The following is a 26,409-nucleotide window of genomic DNA, read 5'->3' on the forward strand; positions in this document are numbered from 1 at the left end:
CCACATGAAACTCCTAGAAATGAAAAACAATTTTTAAAATAAAAACTCGGTAGTTTAGATGCAATTGAAGAAATAATCAGGAAACTGGAAGATACAGCTGGAAAATTATTCTGAATGTGGCAGCGTAGAGAGACAGGAGATGAAATAATATGAGAAAGGTTAAGAGATTTGGAAGCTGAAATGAGAAATCCTGTCATGACTGAGTATAATCCCAGAAGAGAGTAAAGGAAGGGAAGAAATTTAAAAAGATGATGACTTGAGAACTATTCAGATCTGATGAGAGACATGAATCCTCAGATGCAGAAAGTACAAGCTGAGTTGAGAGAGAGACAGAGAGAGAGTCATATCTACACATATGGGAAGAAATAGAAAAAATGTAAAAAAAATGAAAAAAGAGACAAGAAATGGATCATCTATAAAGGAATGCCATTACCAGTTATAGGCACATCAAAAGCAACAACATCAGCCAGAGGACAGTGGGTAACTGTCAACATAAAATTTTGAAGACAGCAAAATGATCTTTCAAGAATGGAGATATAATAGATTTTTTTTTTGATTTAAGAAAAACTGAGGGTTTACTATCATCCAGCATTCAGTAAAATAACATCCAAAGAAGAAGAAGAAACAAGATTACAGAAGGTATTTCTGAGATACAGGAACGAATGATGAACAAATAAATGGTAAAAAATGATGTAAATATAAAATAGTCTTTTTTTATAATATCTTTATAACTTTGTTTTATTTATTTATTTTTATGTGGTGTTGAGGATCAAACCCAGATCCTTGCACTTGCTAGGCGAGTGCTCTACCTCTGAGCCACATCCCCAGCCCTAAAACAGAGTATTTATATAATAGAAATAATAATAACATCAACAATAACCATAACTAGTAGGGTTAACAAAGGGAAGGATCTTAAAATACTGTACATATGCCAAAAGAAGTATCCAGAGTTAAAATGTACTAAAGTCCTTGCTTGTAATATTGTAGAAGGGGGTGAAGATAATTTTAGAGTTTTAAAAGTTAAAGTGTTATCATAAAAGTTCAAAGTAAACCACAAAAAGAACAGATGTAGAGGGCATAAACCCCAAATCAATACTGGCAAAAAATTAGACTTAAAAAAACAAGAACTTTCCCCCAAAAAAGCCCTTCAATTAACTTTTAAAAAGTAAGAAAGGAAAAGAAACAATAAAAAATGTGGATTGGAAAAATAATAATAAAAACTTTAACATAGCCAAGTTCTCATTAAATGGAAGCTGACCAAACTCACCAAAAGGAAAGACATGATCAAACCGTTGAAAAAATTCCAACCACATGTAGGTGGCACATAAAAAAAAAAATTCACTTTGAAAAGCTCAATGTGAATGTAGGCAGAAAGACAGACTTGGTAGGCTGCCAGCTTTCTGTCACTAGAACAAATACCTGAGATGATCGACTTATAGGAGGAAAGGTTTATTCGGGCTCACAGTTTTGGAGGTTCCAGTCCGTGATTGGTTAGCCTGTCACTTCTGGGCCTGGGGTGACCAGCCTATCACAAATGGGAACATTCAAGTGGAAGCACACAAATGGGGACATTCACCCCATAGCCAAGACATGAAAAAAGGAGAGGAAGAGGAAGCAGTTGGGGTCCCACTTCCCTCAGAGGGCACACCCCCAGTGACTGGAAGACTTCCTCCTGGGCCCAGCCTCCTGAAGCTTCTACCACCTCCCCAGAGTGCCCAACTGGGGACCGTACCCTTAACACGTGGGCTTGTGGGGAACGTTTTAAATCCAAACTATCGAACCCGGCAAATACTAACCCCAAAGGCAAAACCACTCTAATAATAGTGGACAAAGCATATTTAGGGATGGGTGAGGTTGCTGCATAATGATACTAGATCCACTCACTAGGGAGACACAAAAATGGTGACGTTGCTCCAAACAAATTAGCCTCGAAATACGTAACACAAAAATCGACAGAATCAACAGGAAGAAATGGATCATCATAGTGAGAAGATTACAAAAAAAGTTTCTCAGTTATTAAAAAGCCAAAGAGGAGGAAAAAAAGTAATAAAGATCATGATTGGAACAACACAAAAACAATTAATTGAATGGGCGTGTTCAGAATAGTATTTCCACCATTTACCATCTCAAGGACCCTCAACAGATTTCTGGGTCTCAGTTTCCTCATCTGCAAAGTAGGGACAGCATTATGTACAATGTTTTTGTTTTTGTTTTTGTTTTTTTAATCTACGCTAAGGCATCGTTGGTGATGAGATTCAGCATATTTTACACACCTCTAGGAAAGGAAACTGCCAACTTAATACAAACTGCCAAGTGGAAGTCACATCTCATTTTAAAGATATTAAAATGTAAAAATATTTGCAATCTAGGATCAATGAAATGTAGCTTATCCTGGGGACTGCCTCGATGGTTAAAATGAGAAGATGTAAGTAAAATGCCCGACACCTGTTACTTCTGCTCTCTACTCCTTTAAACCTTGAGTCCACAAAGGTGAACATCACCCAGGGAGATCAGGGCAAATTTTGGAAGCAGAAGTGTTTGCTTTCAGCTTCTTCATATCCTTTTGTGTTTTTTTTTCTACATACTTGTACCTCAAAAACAACCTCTTCCTCAGAGGGAAAAATTAAGACAGAGCCATAGCATCCTTGTAAGAAAGTGGGAAAACCACCTGCTCTCAGGTCAGCAGGAGTGTGGAGGAGAAGAGAAAAGCACAGGAGAGGGAGGCTGGGGTCAGACCCGCCCCGGAGCCAAGGTGATTCTGGGAGTGGAAGCTGAATATGTTCCCAAGGGCAGAAGCAGGAGGCCCAGGGGCAGGGCTGTGGAGGGCTGGCTTCAGCATTCCCCTGCTTGGGCCAGGACTCTGAGGCCTGCAGCGGATCCCGGATCCTGTGGGACCAAGAAGGCCTCTTCCAGCCCATCACTCAAAAAATAGGGAGAAGAGAGGCTTTGAGGGGAGTGGTGGGAGACAGCACACACATCTACTTTCTGAATGGATGAAAAATTCAGATTACTAAAAGTAGCTTTGCCGTTTTCAGCAGAGGCAATTTTAGTGTCTTAATTATATTACTATTTTTGAATGGCTTTTTATAAAAACTCTTCCCTTTTTTCAATGAAAATCAGGGTTTTTTTTTTGTTGTTGTTAAAATGCCTTTTAAAAAAATGACCGTAAAAACAAACAAATGACAACAAATAAGCCTAATACAATCTTTAACCTAGAGAGGCCTTTGTCCCTTGGTAAACATTCTTGAGTTACCTGTCCTTCTCAGGCCATCCAAATACCCTCTTCCAGGTCTTTGTGACGCAGTTCTGGACTACCTGTGACCTCTGATCTCTGACCTCTGACCTCAAAGAATGCCTGCATCTATGGGGTGGCATGGGTCAGTTAGGACCTCACCCAGTTTGGTTGTATTTGTCCTACCAAGGACAATGAGATCTTTGAAAGCTCTGAATTCCCTCTCCCCAGCTCCAACCACCCATAGAACTGGATGTCAAATTGAGTTGCAGGGTAAATTAATTTGGAGGGTCAGCAATGAACAAAGTGTGCTTTTAGGAATCCTTTTCAAATCTGCACATGTTCCTATAGCAGGGGGTTGACACTGACTTTAAAAAATACATTTGTTGGTGAAGTGCATGTTATCATTGTGAAATTATTAAAATAATGCTGTTAAAATTCTCTGAGGTAACGGTCGTCACCTTTCTGAAAAATGACACCAAAACCTTCACCTTTCACCTATTATATTTGTTTCCTACAGTGGCTATGAAAAATCACCACAAACTAAATGGCTTAAAACAGTACAAATTGATTATCTTGCAGTTCTCTGTGTTAGGAGGCTGACATTGGTCACACTGGACTGAAACCAATTTTGGCAGGGCTGCATTCCCTTTTGGAGACTCTGGGGTAAATCTCCTCCTTACCTCTGCCAGCCTCTAGAGGCCCCCACATTCCTCCACACTCAGCTCCTCTCTCCGTCTTCCATGCCACGAAGGGAGAGGTGAGTCCTCACAAGGAATCTCCCTCGCCTCCTCTTCTGTCTCTCTTTTTCCACTTTTAAGGACCCTGTGATTACACAGGGCCCACTCAGATAATCCAGGATAAACTCCGCCTCTCAGAGTCATTAACTTGATTATTATCTACTAAGTCTCCTCTGCCAAGTAAAATGACATATTCCTGGGTTCTAGGAATTAGGAGGTGGGTGTCTTTGGGCAGCCATTATTCTACTTACCATACCTGGGATAATGAAGACACAGGGCCTTGGACCTTTGAGCTGGCCAGGGAAATCTAATTTAGGGGAAGAAGACAGAGGCAGCATTTTTGGCCCTTGCTTAGGACTGACCAGGGCTGGGGAGAAAGAGGTATCCAAGCAGCAATGAGACATCTCTGGTAAGCCAGCCATGCATTGCTGAATGACCTTTTTAGGAACGTTTTAAGAATGGGTTAATAAGCCTTGGCTTCTGTTCCAACTTTTGTCTTGTTAGTATTCAAACTCAGGGGCAGTCTATGCTGAACCACAGCAGAAGAATTGGTACCTGCAATCTTTTTTTCCATGATACCGATGACAATGAATCTCAGGGTTAAGGGTGACCCATTTAAGAAACATATTTTTGCAGAGGAGGCTTTAAAGGAAGTCCTTTTTGCAGTTTGAATTAGAAAAGTATTGAAGTTCCTGGATTCAGTTTTTAACATCAGCAGCTTCTTTTGCAGATGGAGAATAGCCTCTTCTTTTCCTTCTTGGCACTGTTAAATCTAAATTGATAAAGTTCAGACCCTGGAACATATGTAGCTGTACACACAGTAGGTGCTGAAACAGCCATTGAATCAAATAATCCCCAAACCGATCTTTTATTTTTAGTCTCTGAATCAATAGAAAAAGATTGAAATTGAAAACAATTTGGTGATACCCTATTAAGACTGAAAACATACATATCCTTGATCCAGCATTTCCACTTATTGGTCTCTATCCTAGAGGAAAATTGGTGTGTGTGTGTGTGTGCAAGGCAGTGTAATCAGTGCAGCATTGTTTGCAGTGGTCACAGATTAGAAACCGCTTACATGCCACTCACTTGAGAAACAGCAAAATATATACAGTATACCCACACTGAGCAATGGCAAAAAAAAAAAAAAAAAAGCTTGATCAATTTGCTTGGACATATTAAACAGTGAGAAACAAATGAAATAATATGTATCAGTGTGATTCCTCCAAAAAATTACATATCTTGTTATATATGTGTACTATATATGAATATCATGGAAATATATGTAACAGAATCCCTCTCTCTCTATCTATTTCTGGAACCATAAACACCAAACTGAAAATAATTATTCTTCCAAGAGGGGTCTGGGATGGAATTGGAGTAGGGGGTCCCAGGATGGGAAAGGTAAATGTATACCTCCATCTATATTGTATGATATATATATATATATATATATATATATATATATATATATGTACTTTTGCAGTAAGTTTCGTATTTAAGTGTAATTAAAAGTAAAATAGGTTTTAAGTTAAAAAAAAGAAAAACTGAAGCAATGTAACATTTTAAGATAATGTCAAAACTGATGATCAAATCTATTCTTTCTTTTATAAAGCAACAGAACTAAAAGTTCAAAAATATTTATTCCCATTTGTTAAAAGCATATGTATGTATGTATGTATGTATATACATAGTATATCTAAATACATTTGTATACATATTTACACCTATATATACATATATATCTATATATACCTATCTATACATCATATATATATATGCATGAGAATATATACTACATGTGTCTATAGTTACGATAACATGTACAAATGCTGTCTTAGTTAAATCATAGATAAATGTCCTATTCTTTAACATTGTTCTTATTATTTTAATGGCAAAATATCTCCCTATATGATCATGATTAATCTGGTAATTGAATACAGTTTGCCTTTTAAACAATTCAATTAACTTTAGTAAATTAAAAAAGTTTCCTGACATAGTTGCAAAATTAGGAAGGGAAAAAAAAAAAAAAAAAAGCCCTGCTTCACAATATGTAACATCCCTTTAAATGAAACCCTTCCAAGTGTGAAGAATGCGTTAAGGTTTTATCAAATGAATGCTCTTTGTGTAGAAAAACCGATCTAAACCGTGATTTAAACTTTACAACCACGACCCTCTTTCCATTTTAGCAGACGCCTGGTGGAGACTGAGAGGGCAGGGGGGTTATCTCAGACCTCTGGGGATATCCCGGGAAACCAAGCTGCTCTGTAGGAATTGTACAAAATTGACACCAACAGGAATTCCTTTCCAGACTCGGTGAGACCGTGAGGCTGTAGATTGGGTGTTGAGTTCCACTGAGAGAAAGGGAGGCCACTGGGCTTTCCATTTACCCGGGGAACCGTTCCTGAAGATCCTCAGTGGTTTGTGCGTGCGTGGCCGTCTCTGGGGGTGATCAAATCCAACCCTCACCCCGCGGGGAGGCGGCTGCACACAGACCGCAATCATGCACCTGCCGCTTAACAGATAAGCCCTCCAAATGCGGAGGCACTCGCCCAGCTGTGGCGGAGGAGCGGAGCAAGCCGGCCCCTTCCCTCCCCCTTCCCCGCAGAACAAAGGGCGGTCGTTTTCTGCTCCTCCCAGAGTCAGAGGCACGAACACGCCTTCCATCACAATTAACTCAGGAATCCGAAACACAACACAAACCCACCGCAACATGCTCAAAATCAATGCCGTCAATATCCAGAATGAGAATACAAAAAAAAAAAAAAAAAAAAAAAAAAAAAAAAAAAAAAAGCAAAACAAAACAAACCTATTCAAAGAGTAAATACTCAAAGCAACAGGGCTTGAGTCAGACACACTGACTCAAGGTCAACCAATCCAAGACAAGTTCAAGTACTGGCCGCCTTATAAACTGAAGAGCTGGCCATTATCCCAGGGGTTGCAAAGGTAAGTGACTTCAGGGGGCCAGGTAATAGAAAGATCCATAAGATAATAGAAGGTGGGCCTGTCATGAGCAAGACAGCAAGTGCTCCAGAGAAAGGCATTCAAATTCAATTTTTTAAAAAAATTTCAACTCCTGCTACATGATTCTTAAACAGAATCTACAATCAGAGACAGACACAGGGTTAAATATGGGTGTAGGGTGAAAGAAACAAGAATGAGAGTCAAAATCGGAAATGTTGCCAAGGAGTCCATGTGGGCTGAAAGGCAAGGCAGCGATCCTAGCTGTCATTATTTGAAAGGATGGTGACCACTTGGTTTTTATCTTCAAAGGCAATAGCAAAACAAAAGCTAAAAGAAATGGCCGATTAAGCTCTAATATGAGGGATTCAGATGAGTCAAATCAGTTTTTGACATAAGTAACTATTGAGCTGGATTGCAAAATGATTGCACACATTTCCTTGGATGGCTCCCTGTAAATGGAGCTTCCTAATACTTTAGGTGTGGCCTTATTGGAAGGCAAGGGGGTGGGACAAATAACCTCCCAAGGTCCTGATTTAAATATGTCTGTAGAGTCAACTCTTGGTTATCCAGCCCCAAGAAGGAGACAGTGACAAATCATCCTAAGCTGGAGATAATAAAAAGTTATATTTGCCTTTGGAATGTATTTTGGTACTTAAATTAGAACGTGTCTGTCTGATGCTCTGAGAATTCACAGTGCTTCACAACAGCCACAAAGAAACCCTGACCTGGGGCTGGGAGGCTGCCTGATTCCTCCATCCTGTCCTCCGCGTAACTCTTATCCTTTGCTGAGGACGAGCAATGAATGCCATCTTTCAGAATAACAGCCAGCAGCTCAAGCTTCCTCAGACAGAGGCTGCCTGTCACAAGCTCTTCCCTGGGAGAAAAGACAGGGGTCTTTCTCCAGGTCTCACCCACAATCAAGTGCTGCTTGATCTGGTTTTTATTTACAGAGGACTACTCCAAAGTCCCACAGGACCCACAGGAAGCAGCAAGCTAGGCAAGGGTTAGGTATCTACTCTAAGTTCAGTACAAATGATGATCTAGCTTCTCCGCCTCAGAGGACACAAAAGCAAATGTCTTGAGTGCCTTGGAAGAGGAAGAGAAAAGGACTTCATTGAAGAGGAAGATGAAACGCACGCCCAGTGCTTGGAAAGAAAGAAACTGCAGGAAATGTGGGAGCAAGCCCTTGATGGAGACCCACACTTGAAGTCACGTTTGCTCTGCGACTGACCTCAGCAAATGGTTTCGGGGTGGGGGCACGTGAATAGCGCATCATCTTTGACCTGGAAAGGACAAGGAGACACTAAAAATTCTGTGGTCAAATGGTTCTGCTTCTTCCCAAAGAGACCTAGGCCAGGACCAGCCTCGGGACAAGACCTTCTCTGATAGATGGGTTCTTTGCAGCTGAAAGATGAATCATGAGGAGGGTGGTGCAGCCAGAGAGATGCCAGGGAAAGGGGCAGGATGGTGAGGAAATGAGACAAGTAAGCTTCCAGAGGCTATTGTTCTTCTGTAGGGGGCAGATTCAGCTCTCCAGGCCTTTTCTGCACCTCCCTCTGCAGCCCCTAGAGAAAAGTGAGCAACTGAGCAGGAAAAATGCTCAGGTCTCCTGACATGGATGGGGAGAGGGAGCACCAGGTTGTGTGAACCAGAGCTGGCTTCATGGCATGGGTGGACACAAGTTACTGAAATCAGAGATGCCTGTGGAGACAGTGAGAGACTTTTCACGTGCTGGGCCCTGTAGCTCCTTCCAGGTGTTCCAGAGGAAAGGCAACGAGGGTGAGGAGGCCTGTTCACATCTAAGGTCTTGTTTTTTCCATATTAATTTATGGGAATACAAGGTCCTACCATCAACCAGGATGAAAGGACGGCATGTTCAGAGTGGTAGCTTGGGGCTGGGGGTGGGCATGCGTGGGAGGAGAGGGATGGTTGATTGCCTGCTGTTCTCTGTCTTCTGTCCCCAGGGTCTACCAGGGGGAGGCTGAGGTCACACAGCAGGAGACAGGGCCCACGAGAACATTTCAGAAGGACATCAAAGTCCTTTAACTGGAGACTTTGGCATGGTGGAACATGGCTTTGGAAGTCTGGCTGGGCACAGACTTGGCCAGGAGGGCTTCTCCTTGATTCTGAGAGTGATTGGGCAGTCACAGGGCAGAGCATAGGACAACCACACAGCCCACAACTCTGCTCAGCTCACCTCGGGTGAAAAGGGTTGCTACCATCATCATTCCTAGTTCCTCTTTTCCTGTCACAATCTGCTTTTTAGTTTTTCCATCTGGAAAACCAGAACTGAACTGTCCAATCTAAATGTGGCTATTTAACTAAAATTAAATCAGATTAATAATTCAGTTCTTTGATCGCACGAGCCATATTTCAAGTGGTCAACAGCAATATGTGGCTAATGGACACCAAGCAGGGTGGTCCCAATGGAGAATGGTTACGTCTTCATGGGAAGTTCTATAGGATGGCACACTTCTTAGGTCTACAATCTAGTACTGCTCCTCTTCACCGTATAGAAGAAATGGATAGTAAAATAAGAAATACACTTTATAAAGTATCTGTCCTCTCCATTATCACTACTGATCCTTGTGATTGCCCTGTGAGGTGTGTAGGTAGATTTCAATATGCTCATCTTATAGATGAACAAAGTGGGTCTGTGGAGTTAAATGAATTCACAACTATTGGGTTAAGTATGGTTAAAATTAAAACTGGGTCTTCCGCAGGGCAGGGTTTTGCAAGTTAGTAATCCCAGCAACTTGAGAGGCTGAAGCAGGAAGACCACAAGTTTGAGGCCAGCCTCAGCAACTCAGAGAAGCCCTGTCTCAAAATAAAATTTAAAAAGGGCTGGGGATGTAGCTCAGTAGTAGAGTGCCTCCGGGTTCAATTCCTAGTACTTAAATAAATAAATAAGATTTTAAAAAAATAAAACCAGGTCTTCCATTTCCAAGGTCATGCTTTTTACTGTTACCTGCAACTGCTACAAATAATGTTACCTGCTGGTACTTTGTTCAGTCCCTCCATAAAACTCAGACCTCCCAGAATGAGGCCGAGAGGCCCCTGTAGTGTTTTTATTGATTGACTGATTTTTGAAGTGATAACTAAGCTTGGTACAGTGCAGCTTGATACCTCAAGATTTAGGCAGCCTTAAGGTTCAAGTTCTGACTCGTCCCACTTACTATTTATTTACTTAACAAGAGAGCAAGCTGCTTACTATCTCTGAACCTCAATTTCCTCTTCTCTAAATGGGGATGACAGTGTTGTCAGGATGATGGAATAAAACAATGCATGCAAAATAAGATGATGGACAGGACCTGACACATAGTAGTGTTCAATAAATAATAATTACCAATGGGGATTGGCAGAATTGACAATGCACTGTCATGTGCAATAGGCTTTTGAAATTTCAGGACAGGTCATTACAGCTACCTCCCCCCAGTTTTTATAGAACATGCATTTGAATCAGTGAATAAGGCACTGACTCAAGATCATACAACTAGAAAGTTGTACACCTAGGGCTCTCTCTCAAGCTATTTGAACTCCAAGTCTACGTGTTTCTTATAATATAAGGTTGCTTTTTCTTGAGAAAAGAGAGCAGTGGACCCCAAGGCATGGTGAAAGGAGATTTAACAACACCTCTTGATTTCCATCTTCTCCTCTTTGAAATGAGCAACTGTTTTCTCAGTTTTATGCAAATTACATAGTGCAAAGCAGGCTGAGCATCTCCTCATACCTGGCTGCCATCTTTAAGCCCTTCCTATGTATATCTCCTACAGCCCCCCTGGGAAGCAGGTAATTCCTGTATGAGCCATAAATATAGTGGGAAGAGTCTTGAAGCCCCAGAAAACCCTTGCATCAAACAGCCTCCATCCACACTGCCATCCTTCCCAACTTCCTGCTGTGGGAAAAGGCAAAGCCACAGCAACCCCCACCCAGACCAACCCAGCCAGGCTGTGGCTGAGCTGCGGAGGATCACAGGGCGATGACTGAGAATGTGTGTTGTCACAAGTCACTGGGTTTTGGAGTTATTTGTAACACAACCATATCACAGCAAAAACCAGCTAATATATCTGTCACACCTTGGGTGGGAGGCACTTACCCCGCCACAACAATCTCGAAGTCCCCATCGTGGTCCACATCAGTGACGGCCACACCATAGTTGAGTTGAGTGGGGTTGCTGTCATAGTCAGGGGGTAGAACTGAGTTGGTGACTGCAGTGAACATGGGTTCAGCCCTCTGGGACCCCTCAGTGGGGGGCAGAAACCACAGCAGTAGTGGGAACAGTAACATCCTGGACACCTGAAACCAAAAGTCATGAACATTACTGGAAGATCCTGAAGCTGAAGTATCCCAGGGAAACCCAGTCCCAGGTCAGCCCAGAAGTGCCTTTCTCTGTTGCGGATATAGCTCAGTGGTAGGGCTCCTGCCTAGCATGTGTGAGGCCCTGGATTCAATCCCTTGCACCACACAACACACACACACACACACACACACACACAATAAGAAGTGCCTTCTCCCCTCTCATGCCACACTATTCCACAAGCCTTTACAGACCTTTCTCTACATTGCAACCTGCCCCATCACTGTGGAGCACCTTGTCCTGATCTGCTTTCTCTTTCCATAGCACCTATCACCGTAAAACATACAATATAATTTACTTACTCATTAAACTTATTTACTATCTTCCTCTGCTACAATATAAGTGCCACTTGAGCAAGGAACTTTGTGTGTTTCATTCACTGAAGGACACTAAGCCAAGGGCAGGGTACACAGTAGGCACCCAGTATGTATTTGAGAAAGGAAGGAAGGAAATATACACAGGCATCTTCCACATTCTGGGAGAAATATTGAAAAAAAATGCAGAAAATAACCAGTCTCAAAGAGTGCAGAGGTGAGGCTAAGACCCCCATGAGCATCCAGAACAGCAGAGGCAGTGGGCTGTCTTCCTGTGGGATGTTGGGACGTACTCCAAAAGTAGCCTGAGGGGAATCTGTGACTTGCAAGTTCCCTGAGCCAAGATCCCTCCTAAAGGCAGCTGGCCTCCAGACCAAGAAGCAGCCAGTCAGGGGATGCATTCCAGCAAGGTCTGGCGGGTAGCACATCATTCACTTGGAGAAATTAAACCATTGCGTGCGTGTTTTATTATAAATTAATTATGTATAATGCATTGTATAATTCATTATTATATCTCTAACATAACTCAGGGTGTTGCCAAGCAGCCTGGGGCCATGGGAGCCGGTGGCACTCACCCAGGAGACAGATGAGAATGGCCAGGGAGGTGGAAGGACTCCACCCTCTCTGAGCCTGAGCAAGGGAGGCACTTGGAATGCTCCAGATGGCGCCGCCCTGAGACTCTGCCGGCAGGCGTAGAATTAGACCTCAGAGTGTTCCAAAAGCTTGCTGGGACATCTCACAGAGTCTGTGCAGGCCCAGTCCTGCCAGGCAAAGTGTATCTTCCCACCTTCGGAAGGCAGCAAACTTCTTTCTGATGGGACTTTTGCTGCTGGTTCGACAGTGCGTCTGGCAGCTGAGAACAAGGTTGGCTGAGACTAATGTCTTAATGAGGGAAAAGCAAGGAAGATCTGAAGACTGTTTCCCTACATGGAGACAGATGCTCCTGCCAGCAAATGAGCTTGCTCCAGGTCAAAGGCCCAGAGACAAAAATGAAAGGCCCAGGCGCTGCCTTCAGAGCCAAGATCGGAAGCCTCCCTGGTGCCCGGCTGGAGGAGAGGCCAGAGAGAGACCTGGGGCGGGGCTCCAAGTGCAGGGCAGAAACTGCTGGTGAGCCTTCGGGGGAGGGAGGTCTTGTGGCATGTTCATCGGGTGCATGTTGGGAGTTGCACTACCAGATCTGAGTTCATTTCAAAGAACAGAGACTTCCGAATAAGACAGCAGCTTCTACTGGACTGTCTAGTCACGAAAGGCAAATGCATCACCATAAGAGTTGTAGGACTTGGCAGGCAGTTTGATTGGATAAAGGAAACTCATAATTGGATAATGAGTGGTTGGGGGTGGGGGGAAGATAAAGAGTGTTTAATAACCTGTGTAAAGACATGATGAAATGTAGCATGGGTTTGAGTCACTGGACTTTTCAAGGTATGGCTTCTATTGAAGGGACAGCAAATGAGTTCCAACTTGAGAACCAAACCCAAGAGACTGGCAGCAGCTGGGAAGAGTTATCAGCTGGGAAGAGTTATCAGCTTACAACATCTGCAATGAGTGTGGAAGAAGAAAGTGGCATTGGGTGTGCCTTCCAGAAGCAAGTTAGTTCCTTGGAAGCATCATACCTACTATCATTTGGGTCAGTGCCACCAGGCATTGGGTCCTGTTCAAGTAATACAAGCCTGACTGTTAGAAATTTTCTAATGAAGACTGTGAGGGGCAAGAACTGTGATCCAGTCTCTTGCTTTCTATCTGTTCTCTGAAAAGTTAAGCTTTTAATGAAAGGAGCTAATTGGGGAGGAAAAAAACTATTCTGTGTTACTCATTTCCAGATAAATAACTAAAAGCAAGATGAAAAAGAAACAGGGCACCTCTAGGTCAACCTCTCTTTTTCTTAGTGATCTTGAACAACACAACCTTTTGGGTCCCAGGTTTCTCCTCCAAAATGAAGGCTTGGAGATCTCTAAAGGTCCTTCCTGGTTCTAAAATTCTGTGATGGTTTAAAGGATTTTCTTTGGGAAAAAGACCTTCAGCAACCCCTGCCCCCAACACACACACACACAGCTTCTTCTGTAATCTTCAAACCAACCTGCACGGTTTTCTTTTCTCAGCATATTAAACATGTTTGAATAAAATAGCTTTCCAGGAGGGTCCTACAGTAGTTCCCTCAAAAGGTCCAAGGCTAGAGAGAAACAACCAGCATGAATGTGGATCCTGAATTCACTCAGAAGGCAGAACCAGTGGGGGGCCTCCCCCCTGGCAAGCGGGGCAGGGGGAATGTGTCCTTTACATTTCATTCTCCTGACATGCCAAAGTCAGCCCATGTACCCACTGGGGCTCCTTGGTACTTACTAGTGGAAAGTTAGCTGGTAAGGGGTGTGCTATCTTGATGGTGGATAAGGAAACAGTCCTGATGAGGAAGTTTAGGAGACAGTTGATAAGTATCAACCTCTCATCTCAGGACTCAGATGGAGGAAATCATCAAAATGCTCCTCCACACCCTGGCTACCCGGAATGATCCAGGGACTAGAGAATCAGCACGGAAGTCTGTTAGAATGCAGAATCTTGGGCCCCACCCCAGACTTAACAGACCAGAATATGCATTTTAATAGGATGTTAGGTGAACTGAATGCACATTAAAATGAGAAAAACATTGCTCAGTCTTGGCTGTACATCAGATTCACTCGGGGAGTTTTTAAAAAATTCTCACGCCTGACAATGATTCCTTGGATAAGACCTCCAAAGCACAGTCAGTGAAAGAAAAAGTAGATAAAATAGGCTACGTCAAAATTAAAAACTTTTGGGCATCAGGGACTAGCAAAAGAATGAAAAGACAACCTATAGAATTGGGGGAAGATATTTGCAAATCATAAATCTGATTAGATATTAATATCCAGAATATATAACTAAAAAAATTCCTAAGACACAACAGAAAATGAAACTATTTGATTCAAAATGGGCTAAGGACTTGAATAGACGTCTTCCCAAAGATATACAAATAGCCAGTAAGAAAATGAAACATCACTAACTACATAGTAAATACCAACAAAACCACAGTGACATGTCGTTTCACACCCATTAAAATGGTTGTGATTAAAAAAAGAAGAAAAAAAAAAACAATGTTGATGAAAATGCTGGTAGGAATATAAAACGATCCAGCTGCTGTGGAAAAGAGTATGGTGGTTCCTCAAAAATTTCAAAATAGAATTACCATATGCTTTCGCAATTCCTCTTCTGAGTAAATACTCAAAACCATTGAGAAAAGATGGCTTATGAGATATTTGTACACCCATGTTCATGGCAGCATTATTCACAATAGTCAAAAGGTGCAAGTAACCCAAGTGTCCTTGGATGGATAAGAGGATAAACAAAATATGGCATGTACATACAATGGAATACTATTTAGCCTTAAAAAAGAAATTTGATGTGGATGAATCTTGACCTTGTACTAGTGAAGTAAGCTAGACACAAAAAGACAAATGTTGTTTAATTTTACTTCTGTGGGGTACCCAGAGTAATCAAATTTATGGGCAGAAAATAGAATGTGGTTTCCAAGAGCTGGAGAAAAGGGAGAAAGTAGAATTAGTGTTTAGTGAGTATAGGGTTTCAGTTTGGGATGATGAAAAGCTCTGACAACAGACCGTACCAGTGGCTGCACAACAGTGTGAATGTGCTTAATGCGACTGACCTGTTCACTTAAACCTGAGGAAATGGCAAATTTTATGTTTTGTATATTTTACCACAATCAAAGATGAGATGTCTGCATCTCATCCCAAGATCCTAGGACTTAATTGGCTTAAGATGCAGTCTGGGCTTGGATTTTTAAAAGTTCCCATGTGATTCTAATAGGTTGCAAAATTTCAGAAACACTATTCTATACCAGTGCTTCAGGTTCCTCAAACTTGAACACGTGCATGAATCTCCTAGTGGTTCTTGTTAAAATGCAGATTCTGATACAATAACTCGGCTGCAGAGCCCAAGATTCTGTATTTCTAGCAAGCTCCCAGGTGGTGTAGGTGATGCTGATCCATAAACCATACATTGAGTAGTGAGATTCTTTACCACAGCTCCCAAAGTCATGAAACCAGGCTGTGTGCTACAGTGAAGGTACAAGATTGGTTCAAGAACCTTCTGCTCTGCTTCTAGAACTAAGGAATTGAAATCAGTCACTAAGCAATGCAATCCCCAGGGCCCCCCAGACTCAGGTCTTGGAACACTCAAAGTAGTAGCTGTCTTTAGTTCAAGGTCAAATTACCACCATGGATTCGGAAGGACAAATGGATTCTGGTTCTAGGTTTTGTGAAGAGGTGAGAAGAGGGGAAGAGTTGAAACTGGAAGGGGTCAGCCCAAGGAGACCAGAGATAGGTGTCATCGAAAAGAGGGGCCCAGAGAAAATGGGATATGAGCAGGAACTTGTAGGCCAAGACAGGGACACATGCCAATGTGTCCCCAGAAACCGCCAAAGGAAGCGCCCAATTACTATTTGTTGAAGTAAGGAAAGAAGGAAGGAGTCCAAATAATAATATAAATCAGCAGAAACCATTTGCAACTCATCATAGGTGTCTAGAAATTTCTTTCTCTAAATCAACGCTTCTCAAACTGAAATGTGCTTGACAATCACCTGAGGATCTTGTTCAAATGCAAGTTCAGGTTCAGTTGATCGGAATGCCTAACACACTGTCATGAGATGCTCGGGTCGCTGTCTGCAGACCTCACTTTCAGGAGCCAGGGTCTTGACAGGTTGGCTCCCAACCCCAGCTACTCAACAGAATCACCCGGGCAGTACTGAGAAATAAGCTGCTGCCTGCGCCCCTCTCCCAGAGTGTGATTTAATTGGTCTAGGGTGGGGTTTGAGCGCTGTATCTTTTTAGAAGCTTCCCAGATGATGTTAATGGGCAGTCGGATTGAGAAGCACTGCCCCAGACTCGTGGTCCCCCCCCATGGGAGTGTAAGCTGCAATCTGATTCGAAGTGAAAAATGTTTTTGCTACTAAAATTCATCATCGGCTTGTTGAAGTATTTGAAGAAAATCTATTTAGCCAGAGAGTGTCAACAGAAGCGGGGGATATGAAGTTTGGGGAAGAAAGCACAGCAAGTGGATACTGCCTGAAGCAGAAGGGCAACGGGTGCCCGGAGTGACCTCGCATTTGATATGGCTGGCTCGGGAAGCCTCCTGTCACACCACTGTGAACATCTGAATCCTTTGGGAGAACAGGTTGGAAAGTTAAAAATAGAAAGAAAAAATGGGTTGAACTGAGCATTTCTGTTTTCTTGAATGCTGTGCATCAAACACCTACATGGTAGAGTACTATTAGTGGTACTCATTGGTGGGAATAGCACCTAAATAATATGCGAGTACTGCAGGGTATATAGCATGTGCTAGTACACAGCACCAGTACTCTAGTACATAGCTATGGTTCTCTGGCACACAGTGTGTAGTAATCTATGCACTATCTGCTAGAGATGCAGTGAAGACTAGGATGTAAAGCTGAATGAAACCTGGTCCGTGCCTTGCAGAGCCCTGCCAACAGGCAGTGGAGCAGGTGTGATGCCCTGTGTGGGGGCCATGGATGGCTGTCCAGGGTCAGAGCAGCCCAGAGAAGGCGAGACTAAGCAGCAAAGGCGGAGCTTGGGCAGAGAGGCACAGGGTCAGAGCACATGGTGCCTCGGTAAGGAATGTGTGCTTCTCGCACAGGCAGGGGAAAAAGGGGAAGAGACTGGTCTTCATAAAGGCCAGAGGTGGTGGAACTTGTGGTTCAGGCTGTAAGAAGAATTGCTTCATCGTAATAATTTCTTTAAAACGCTCCATAAGCAAACTTTTTGAACAATCCTCAGCAAGATGAAGAGAGCCCAAAGCCTAGAGTCAGCGACCTGAATTTGAAGTTCAAGCCCACCGCAAACCAGCCAGTGACCTTGGTGGGTTGTTACACCTTTCTGATCTCCTGTGTCTTCATGTGAAACGTAGGCTCCCTGACCTGCCCAGGGGTTAAGTGAGTCCCAGTGAAGGCCTGGCAGGGAGCCTGGTGGGAGGCAGCCTCGAGGCTCATCTCCCATAGTGAAGGGTAGAGAGTCTTCATACATTGGTTCAGGGTCACATGCAGCCAAACTCAGTTTTCTGTGGCCTCGGGACTTTCCTGAATTGGGTCTGAAAACTGGTAACCAAGCAACCTGGATTCTCCACTGTGGGGTCAGGCAGCTTACAGCAGAGGCTTCCAGGGCAATTTCCAGGGCAAGCAGTTCTTTTGCAATTATCCAAGGAGCAAGGACACACCCCAAGCACTCACAAAAGCAAGAAGCTGGAAGGCTTCAGATGTTGATAGCGAGCAGAGTAATGCAGACCCCTTCCAGACTCTTGTCAGAGAGCTGGGACACGGGGGAGAGAGGCAACCACAGAACCCTCCGCCCTGCATGGGCCGGGCCACCAGGTCCACACAGAGACCCACAGAAGAACTAATGGATCTAAAGCCACACCGGTGAAGAGCTGACAGATCCGCCTGGCTCATTCACTACAGCCACGCTTCCCACAGACCTGCAATAAACCTGGCCTTGAGCTGGGTGCTGGGGTCAAGGGGAGAAAGGTATTCAAGATGGGATCTCAGAGAGACCCAAGTGATCTGGTGGGAGGAGCTGATAAGCGCCTTCCTGATGGCGGGTGCTGAAGCTGGCCTCTGAAGGATGCCAAGGAGGGCAAGATGAGGCTGGAGCAGGCGGGAAAGAAGAGCAATGCAGACAGACGGCAGATGCCTGCAAAAGTCAGGGGACCCAGCTGTGACCCCAGTTGCCCTCCAAGACTGCCTATTTCCAGAGCCCGCTGCTGGGTGAGGAGCTGGCAGGGAGCACTGACTCCCCACGCCTCCATTCCCTCTGCAGCACCCTCCTCTGGACTAGAGCGGATGGTCTCCACCAGGGTGATTTTATTCCCCTTCACCGAGGGACATTTATCAACCTTTGGAGACATTGTGGGTCATCAGACCAGGGAAGGGGGTGTTACCGGCAAGCAGTATGTAGAGTCAGGGATGCTGCTGAGCTTCCCACAGTGCACAGGACACCCCCACAACAAAGAACCCTCCAACCCCAAATGCCAACAGTTGGAGATTGAGAATCCTGGACTAGAACCCCCCCCCCACCTCATCAGACTGGCCACAGAGCACTAGGAGCCTTCCAGGATGTGCCCTGCACAGGCTACCCTGCCACATGCTGAGCTTGACCAGGCAGGTGCCCTGCTCCCACGCACGAGGGAGTGCATGGGCAGGTGCAGGTGCAGGGATCAGCAAGCTGACAGTCCCCGAACAGCTGCATCCGTGACAAGGGTGGCATTTCCTCTCCATCTGCCTGAGCCCTGCCTCTCCCACCCCGGTGGTCCTGAGTTTGAATAGGAAATTGGAATGCTTATTCACACCTCAACTTGGCCACTCACTGGAAAGCTAGAGTCAGACTTGGCTCTTGGTCTTTGTTCCTCACTACCATGGGGTTGTGGAGCCAGTCATCCTTTATGATGTCAGAAGGCTGCCCAGTTTTCCCATCCTGCTGCTGGGATCTGTTCCCTTGACCCTTCCCCTGAACAAGAGCAACTCTTGCTAATCCTTCCTTATTTCATCTCACCCACTTTCTAAGTCTCAGAGCTCAATATGTGGCTCCTCAGCCTAATTTGTGGGGTCTATAGGCAAGGCCAACAGAGAGGCACAGAGCTGCAGTTTCACACAGCCAGTCCTGTACGAGGAATGGACAGCCATAATAACGGCAATTACCTACCACTGACCATGTGCCAGGCACTACTCTAAACCTTCACATGGATGAGTCATTTAATCCACATAGTAACCTTTCGAGGGTCCTTACAGATAAGGATGCTAGGGCACAGAGAAGTCAAGTAACTTGCCTGGGGTCACAAAGCTGGTACTCAGTAAACCCAGAATTTTTATCTAAGCCAATAAGCTTCAGAATTTATATTTATAGGCGCTGCACTAAACAGCTCCCTCACCAAACTCGTCTTAAACCAAGTGAGAATGGAGTGCAATATGAAAGAGCAAGCATTTCTGTCTGGGGAAGCTGGAGAGGACCTTGAGAGACAGAGGCAATGGTGAGCTGGCCACAGAGACACAGTGGAGAAGCGCTCCAGGCCAAAGAGACAGCATTGCATGGAGGGGAGGCTGGTTCATGGAGGGGAGGCCGGTTCGTGGAGGGTTGGGTGGCTGTGCAGGGCTCAGGCAGGACAGCTGGTGGGAAGGAGTGAGCTAAGGAGGTTGGAGACTGTGGAGGTGGTGAGGGCACGAGATGGCTCTGGTGGTGTGGTGGAAAGAACATGGTAGGGCTGAGCGGGAACTAGAGATCCCCAGCATAGGCAAGGCCCTGGGTTCCATCCCTGGCACCACCACAAAAAGAGCAGGCCAAAGAGGAGAACCTCTGCAGGAGGCCCTGAGGGGGCTGGGCTGGACACAGAGGACAGCAAGAGGTCACTACCATGGCCCCAGTGAGGGAGGATGCTGAGCTGTCATGTGCTCACGCCCACTTGCTAGGAATATCTTGTGTGCAAACTTCAAGTCAGGCACTGTCCTGGGCACTAGGACACTGAGAACAAGATGAAGCCCTGCCCCGCGGAGCATATGCTCTGACACCTCAGTTCTGTTTCTCCACCTGTCCCCTGACCTGCCAGCCTGGGAGAAGCTCCAGATCTCAGCACCCCATTCCCACCCAGAAAGAGCCATGTCCTACACATCTTCCCCAGCACCAAGAAAACATGAGGCTTCCTCTGCCTTCCCTCTATCTAGAGAGAAGCTGCAGCAGCACTCAGAGAGGAGATTTGGTCCCTTTCCAGAAAAAGGCAGAAGAAAGCCCAGGGGACCCAGGCTAAAGGGCACTGCAGAGACCACTGAGCTAATGAAATTTTGTTTCTGAACATGAGAGGACGCCAGGAGTCTCCTAGCCTTATGTGCAGGGTCTAGTAGGTTCCTGGTGGGTATGGTTAAGTGCTCGGCCATCCTGCTCTGTAAAATGGGAAGGAAGGCTTGTAGGTTTGCTCTGAGAATGAAGTGGGATTAATGGGTGTTAACTTCTGAGCCCAGTGCTGGCCAGAGAGAAAGCCTAGCCGTGTAGATAATGGAAACAACAATCACACCATTACTACTAGTAAAAAATGTTTGCTGACGGAACAAATGCATCTCGGGAGATGGAGCTGGGGCATGCAGGTGCTCCCCTTCCAGCAGGATCTGTCAGATGTTGAGCAGAAGGCTCCAGACTATAGGACTTTGAAGAATAGGCTTACTTCTGTTACTAATTTGTCTAGGAATCCCAGTGGAGTTCTTTGACTCTTTACACACTGCTTTCCAAATGCAGGGCCCCCTCAGTAAACACCTTCTTCAAACGTGTAGAAGATGCCTGCTGGCCAGGCATGGGCCCTGGCCTCACTCAGCGGGGCTGACACTGTGCACCACACACTGGGATAAGTCCAGCAAAGCAACAGGTACAAAGTCCGGGCTGCAGCCTGTGGGACGGAGGGATTAATGAGTCAGGTGGGTGGAAAGGCTCTCCAGAGCAGGTGAATTGGGATTCCAGGTAGCTGAGACCTATGGATCAAAGGCAAGGATGTGAGACAGCTTGGTGCATGCTGCGAATGCAGCTGGTGCTGCTGGAATGCAGTTTCCCAGACAGGGGGTAGGAGAAAATAGGGACAGGGAGGGGGGGAGATGGAGCTTTGTGTAGAGGCTGCAGTTGGGCCCTGTAGAGCCTGCCATGCCACGGGAAGGAGCCTGGAGTCACACCGCGTGAGAGGTTTTGAAGTCAGACAGAGACATGATCAGACTTGCATTTTCCAAAGGGCATTTTAGCTTTGGGCAGCAGCTTGCAGGCCAGCTAGGCTGTGTTTCTGAGCAGTGAGTGAGAGTGTCCCAGAGGGGATTTGAACAGCATGGGCAGGGGCGGGGAAGGCCACTGGATGACCTCCAAAGTTCTTTTCCAGGCCTGAGAGTCTATGGGTCAGGTTTTTTCCCTAAATCATTTAAAATGCATTAGTGGACCTTGCTATTTAAAAGCATCCTCCTGGGAATCTTTCTGTGAAGCAATGATTCACTCCCTAGTTTGTCTTCGGTGGAAATCCAAATTTCCATCTATTCCACCAGCTCCAAGGAAAAAGCTACACGGAGCTCCCTTGAAGGAGCTGGGGGGGGGGGGAGAGAAAGGGCCTGAGAAGCAGCTGGGGATGGTGAAGAGAAAGAGACCCCCGGCCTTGCCTCAGGTTCAGGACAGGCCATCATGTGGTGGGTGGGCCCTGCACGTGGCCTCAGGCCCTGCCTGATCAGGGGGGTGCTGAAGTTCACGTGGCCTTGGTGCCAGATGTTGGCTCAGGAAAGAAGCTACAGGGAAGCAGGCCTCACTGACCCAGGCCACTGTGGAGAGCCACTTAAAAACCAAAGGCCACCCCTATCCCAGAATGGCCACCTGCATTCCCTTATTGATTTGTTCATCCAAAGAGCACCTGTTGAGCCCTTTCATAGCCAAGTGCCATGATGGGTGCTGAATCTGTAGCTAAGAACAAATGGCACAGTGCCTCCCCACACCAGTGACAAGCCAGTGTTTTTTCCTTCTTGAGGACTCTTATTTTCCTACCTGCAAAAGCCCTCCATAGCTTCTTAGATGAAAGGTATGTGGTAATGGTTTCCAAGACAGAGGCTGTTCTTAGGACCAGGGTGAAAGCAAACACGGCTTCACTTAGAACAAGAGCCTGTGGCGATGGAAAGAGCCTGTCCCCCAACTCCTCTGATTACAGGGACAGACCTCGAGAGGCTAAGGGATCTGCAGAGCATCCAAAGCAAGGATCGAGGCACTAAGGTCCCCCTGCTTCACTGGGGTAGGGAGGGAAGCGACCTTAGTTTTCTGAGGGAACCCCAAGTGACTTCCTACCTCCATCCCTGGGTACAAGAAGACAAGACCAGCTTTAAGCCTTCTGCAAAAACCACCAGTGATGATGCCCACCCAGGAGGAAAAATGTGGGTTCCCAGGCCTGTCCCCCTCCTGAGAGCCTATCAGGATTTTGCAACACTGGATGCTTCTTTTCAGACAGACATTAAAGGAGGCTGCGAGGCCAATGCAGAAATCTCCCCCATGGTGGCTGCGCTCCGCTCGGGTAGGTGGAGACTGGCATCGGGAGGGAAGAGGTCCCTGCAGTCATCCCTCCTCTGGTCACAGGGACAGTCCCTGAGCTCAGCAGTGATTCTGTGACCTTGTCACTATACTTGTCGGGTGCAAACAAAGATAAGAGTAACTGGAAACAACAGCAAGGGTCATTTTACACTCTCTGCACTCTCGATTCTTCTGTAGCTAATTAAAGTAATATGTCAAAATGTCCCTTGGAAGAGATCTTTAAGAATATGTCTGTTAAGTAAACAAGGTTTTACTAATTAATGACACACCTTACCATCCCTCATTGAAGTTCCCTGCAGAATCTCCCAGTGCCAGGAGGGCCGAGTAGGAAAGGGTAGTGGGGAAGTCACCATCTCTCCTTCCCAGAGGGAGTGGGGACAAATCCAGTCACTTGTCATCTGTGGAGCTATCAGTTTCTCCTCCGGATGTTGATCAGATTTCCTGGGCTGGAACCAACTCACAGGGCCAGGGGACTGGAATTTTTCCAAGAAGGAAACGCTTTGCTTCTTATGAAGTCAACATGATTTCTTTCAAGGAAAAAATTCATCTTTTTTTCTTTTTAAGTGTCTAGCGTTTATGAAGGGCAAATCTTTGGACTTTAAAGATAAGGATTGTGATATACTTATCTTTTGCAAAGACCACCCCCCATCTCTCTCTCTCTCTCTCTCTCTCTCTCTCTCTCTCACACACACACACAGTAATGGGGATGGGGGAATGATTTTTGTCCAATATGATACAATGAGTCAGTGGCAAAGCCAGAAATAGAACTTTCCAAACTCCCAAATTCATAATAATAGCAATATTAACAATAGTCTCTAATTTTCCAAGCATTTTCACAGTTCATATTTAATCGTTGCAATAACCTGGCGGGGAGTGTTGGTAAGTCAGTCAGTCCAGGAGAGCAGATCTGAGTTTCAGGTCAGCTCTGCACTTGCTTGCTCTGTAATCCTGGCTAGTACCTTCTCCTCTCGGGATCTCAGTGTCCTCAGCTGTGAAACAGGAGAACTAGGTGAGAACACTCTCCCACCTTCTAATGAGCTATGAGGCTGCTTCTCCAGTCCAAGGGTTCTCAACCTTGTCACTATTGATATTTGGAGCCAGATGACATTTGCAGGGGCGGGGGGCTTTCCTTCATGTCATTGCATGTTTAGCAACATCCCTGGTCTCTACTCACTAGATGCTTGTGGCACCCCTTACTCCAGTTGGAACAATTAAAAAAAAAAAAGTTGTGGCTCAGTGGTAGAGCGCTTGCCTCGCACGTGTGAGGCACTGGGTTCGATCCTCAGCACCACATAAAAATAAATAAAAACAAAATAAAGATATTGTGTCCAACTACAACTATATATATATATATATATACAGATATTGCCAAATGTCTGGTGGGTAGAGGCCAAGTAACCTCTCTAGTCACTGCCCAAGGACTTTAAGAAGGTCAAGATCACGACTGATCCAGTGGGAAAAAAAGGTCTTATGGTCCTCTCCTCCAACCCCGTCACACCTTTCTACACACTTTTTGAACACAATCTCTCACTTTTTTTTTCTTTTTGCTATTTCTCATTTCTTAAATGTCCTAAGTGGTCCAGGGTGCGTTTGGTGTGATAATGAGCCAATTGATTTTATACTTTTTCCTAAGGAGAGTTCACAGGTTTGTGTACCCTAAGCAGCTAGTCAGGCTCTCCAGACGTTCCTCGCAGAGTCCAGGCTGGCCTAGAAGTCTGTATCTGCAGCCTGCAGGAGGCTCGGTGAGCACAAATTTGTCAGCACTCTTAAATCACTGGGCTCTGAGGAAGGCTTCTCCCAGCAGAAAGATCCTTCCTTAGGAATCAATAGCTCAGGGCCCTCCATCACATTCAGAATTATCCTGGGACCTGTAAAATTTCTTTTCCCCCCAAGCATGGCAGAACCCCAAAGTGAAAACCCTGAGTTGGGAGAGGGAGGAAGGCTAGGAGGGAGCCCTGCCAAGAAGGCCTTGTCCGTCAGCCTAGATGTCGCTGTGAGCAGAAGCAGATGTGCAAACCTGGACACTTGGCCTCGCTTGCAGGGGAAGAGAGGACTCTGTGTGGTTCCCAGTGATCCAGCAATAATCTCCCCTTCCAGCTGAATACCTCTTCACAGCTTCCCAAGGGCACAGGCACACGAGAGACCATCTCCCCTGGTCTTTGCTACCCACCCCTCATCACAGGGTCGCCAGCTTCACCACATAGCTGAGGAGAAAACTGAGGCAGGCAGGGGTCAAGTTCAAGGTCTCTAAGCCAGTAATTGGTGAGTCAGGTTCTAAGGTTCTGTCTTCATTATTAATAGTGAGAGCAGGTCAACCACCTAGTGAGGCTCATGAAAGGGACAACTTCTTGTTTGCTCAGCATCTAATGCCATTCTTAAACTCTGTACCCTGCCTCATTAAACAAACATCCAGAAAGTTTGCGCTTTACCTATATCATATGTAGTTATATTCCTCTGGCTCTACCCAGAACTAGAACCACTTCACCAGCAAACGCAGGGAGCTGGCCAGGGTCTCAAGCATAGCTCTCAGAATTCCACTTAAATAAAGGGCCACATTTGCCTCACCTCCCTCCTCTCCTGCCGATGAAGACCCTCTTGTCTGGGAGCCTGAGGGAGGAGAGCATCCTCAAGCATCTTCCCTGGCAACAGGCATCCCTTTGGTGAGTCTTAGGGATAGCAGAAAATTTTTACTCTCAGAATTCTGGCATGGCAACAGTGAGCTCCTCCTGAGGTGAGGCCACCAAGTCTGCTAAGGCCCTGAGGGAACCCTGAAGAAGTCCATACAGCATACAAAGAAACTAGATGAGGAGAGGGAAACAGAGCGAGCAGTCCATGTGTCACTCAGCAAATCCGCTTCCCAGGGCCTTGCGCAGTGAGACTCACAGAATGGAAGAAAGGGCAATGGAAATGGTAGTATCTTCCAGGTCACCTAAGAAGCTTGAATAAGAGGATTTTGCAAAAATAGGACATCCTAGCACTCTGACCTTGAACTGGGAGCAGCAAGGATGGGGGAATTGGCAGATGCTCTTTGGAAACTGTCCAATTCATCCACGATCTGAGTTTGAGAGGTCCCACCAGGAGGGTGTGAAGCTAGGACAGAGAGGCTCCACTCCAGCATGTCTTAGCGAGGAAAGGAAGAGCACCAGGCCTGGATTCCAAGACCATGGTGAGGACCTGGGTACTTCTGGTTCCTAAGTTCATGAATAGAAAGCTGGAGTTGCATGGCTTTTGCCTAGAAGCCCACTTGGAGTCATGAGATAAGATAGTGGAGGAAAGGGAAACAATACTTAGAGATTTCCATGACCAGTGCATATGCATTCCCAGAATCTTTATCTCCTCATTCTGGATACAGATTTAAAGGAAATTCCCCTAAATTTAATAGAGCTATTAATTTACCAAAGTCTGGTCAGTCAATAATTACCAGTGCTGATGGTAGAGAGAACATATGTTCATCTTCACACTAAAGAGGAAACGGGTCACTGGAGTGGAAAAAGCTACACATAAAGAATCAAAAATCCTAGGACCTAGTCCCAACTCTTCCACTGAACAACCATGTGACCTTGGGCAAGATACTTGCCTTTACTGGGCTTCACTTTGTCATTGGCAAATTAAGTGCATACGTGAATTTTGGGGATAGGATGAGGCTGCACTAGATAATTCCCAAGGCTCCCTTCTTCTAGCT

The 26,409-nt window shown here is 45.3% G+C and overlaps 1 protein-coding gene across 4 annotated transcripts in view; it reads right to left on the reverse strand.

The window, feature by feature from the left end:
• The window catches only part of CRTAC1 (cartilage acidic protein 1), a 156,115-nt gene that overhangs the window by 127,168 nt on the left and 2,538 nt on the right, over positions 1-26,409 (reverse strand). For all 4 annotated transcript variants that reach the window (XM_081268152.1, XM_081268151.1, XM_081268150.1 and 1 more), the window contains exon 2: positions 11,033-11,232. In XM_081268152.1, coding sequence (XP_081124278.1) covers positions 11,033-11,232 — 200 coding nt within the window. The remainder of the gene's footprint in view (positions 1-11,032; positions 11,233-26,409) is intronic.

This window comes from Spermophilus citellus, assembly GCF_964194105.1.
Source record: "Spermophilus citellus genome assembly, chromosome: 15".
Classification (NCBI taxonomy): Eukaryota; Metazoa; Chordata; class Mammalia; order Rodentia; family Sciuridae; genus Spermophilus; species Spermophilus citellus.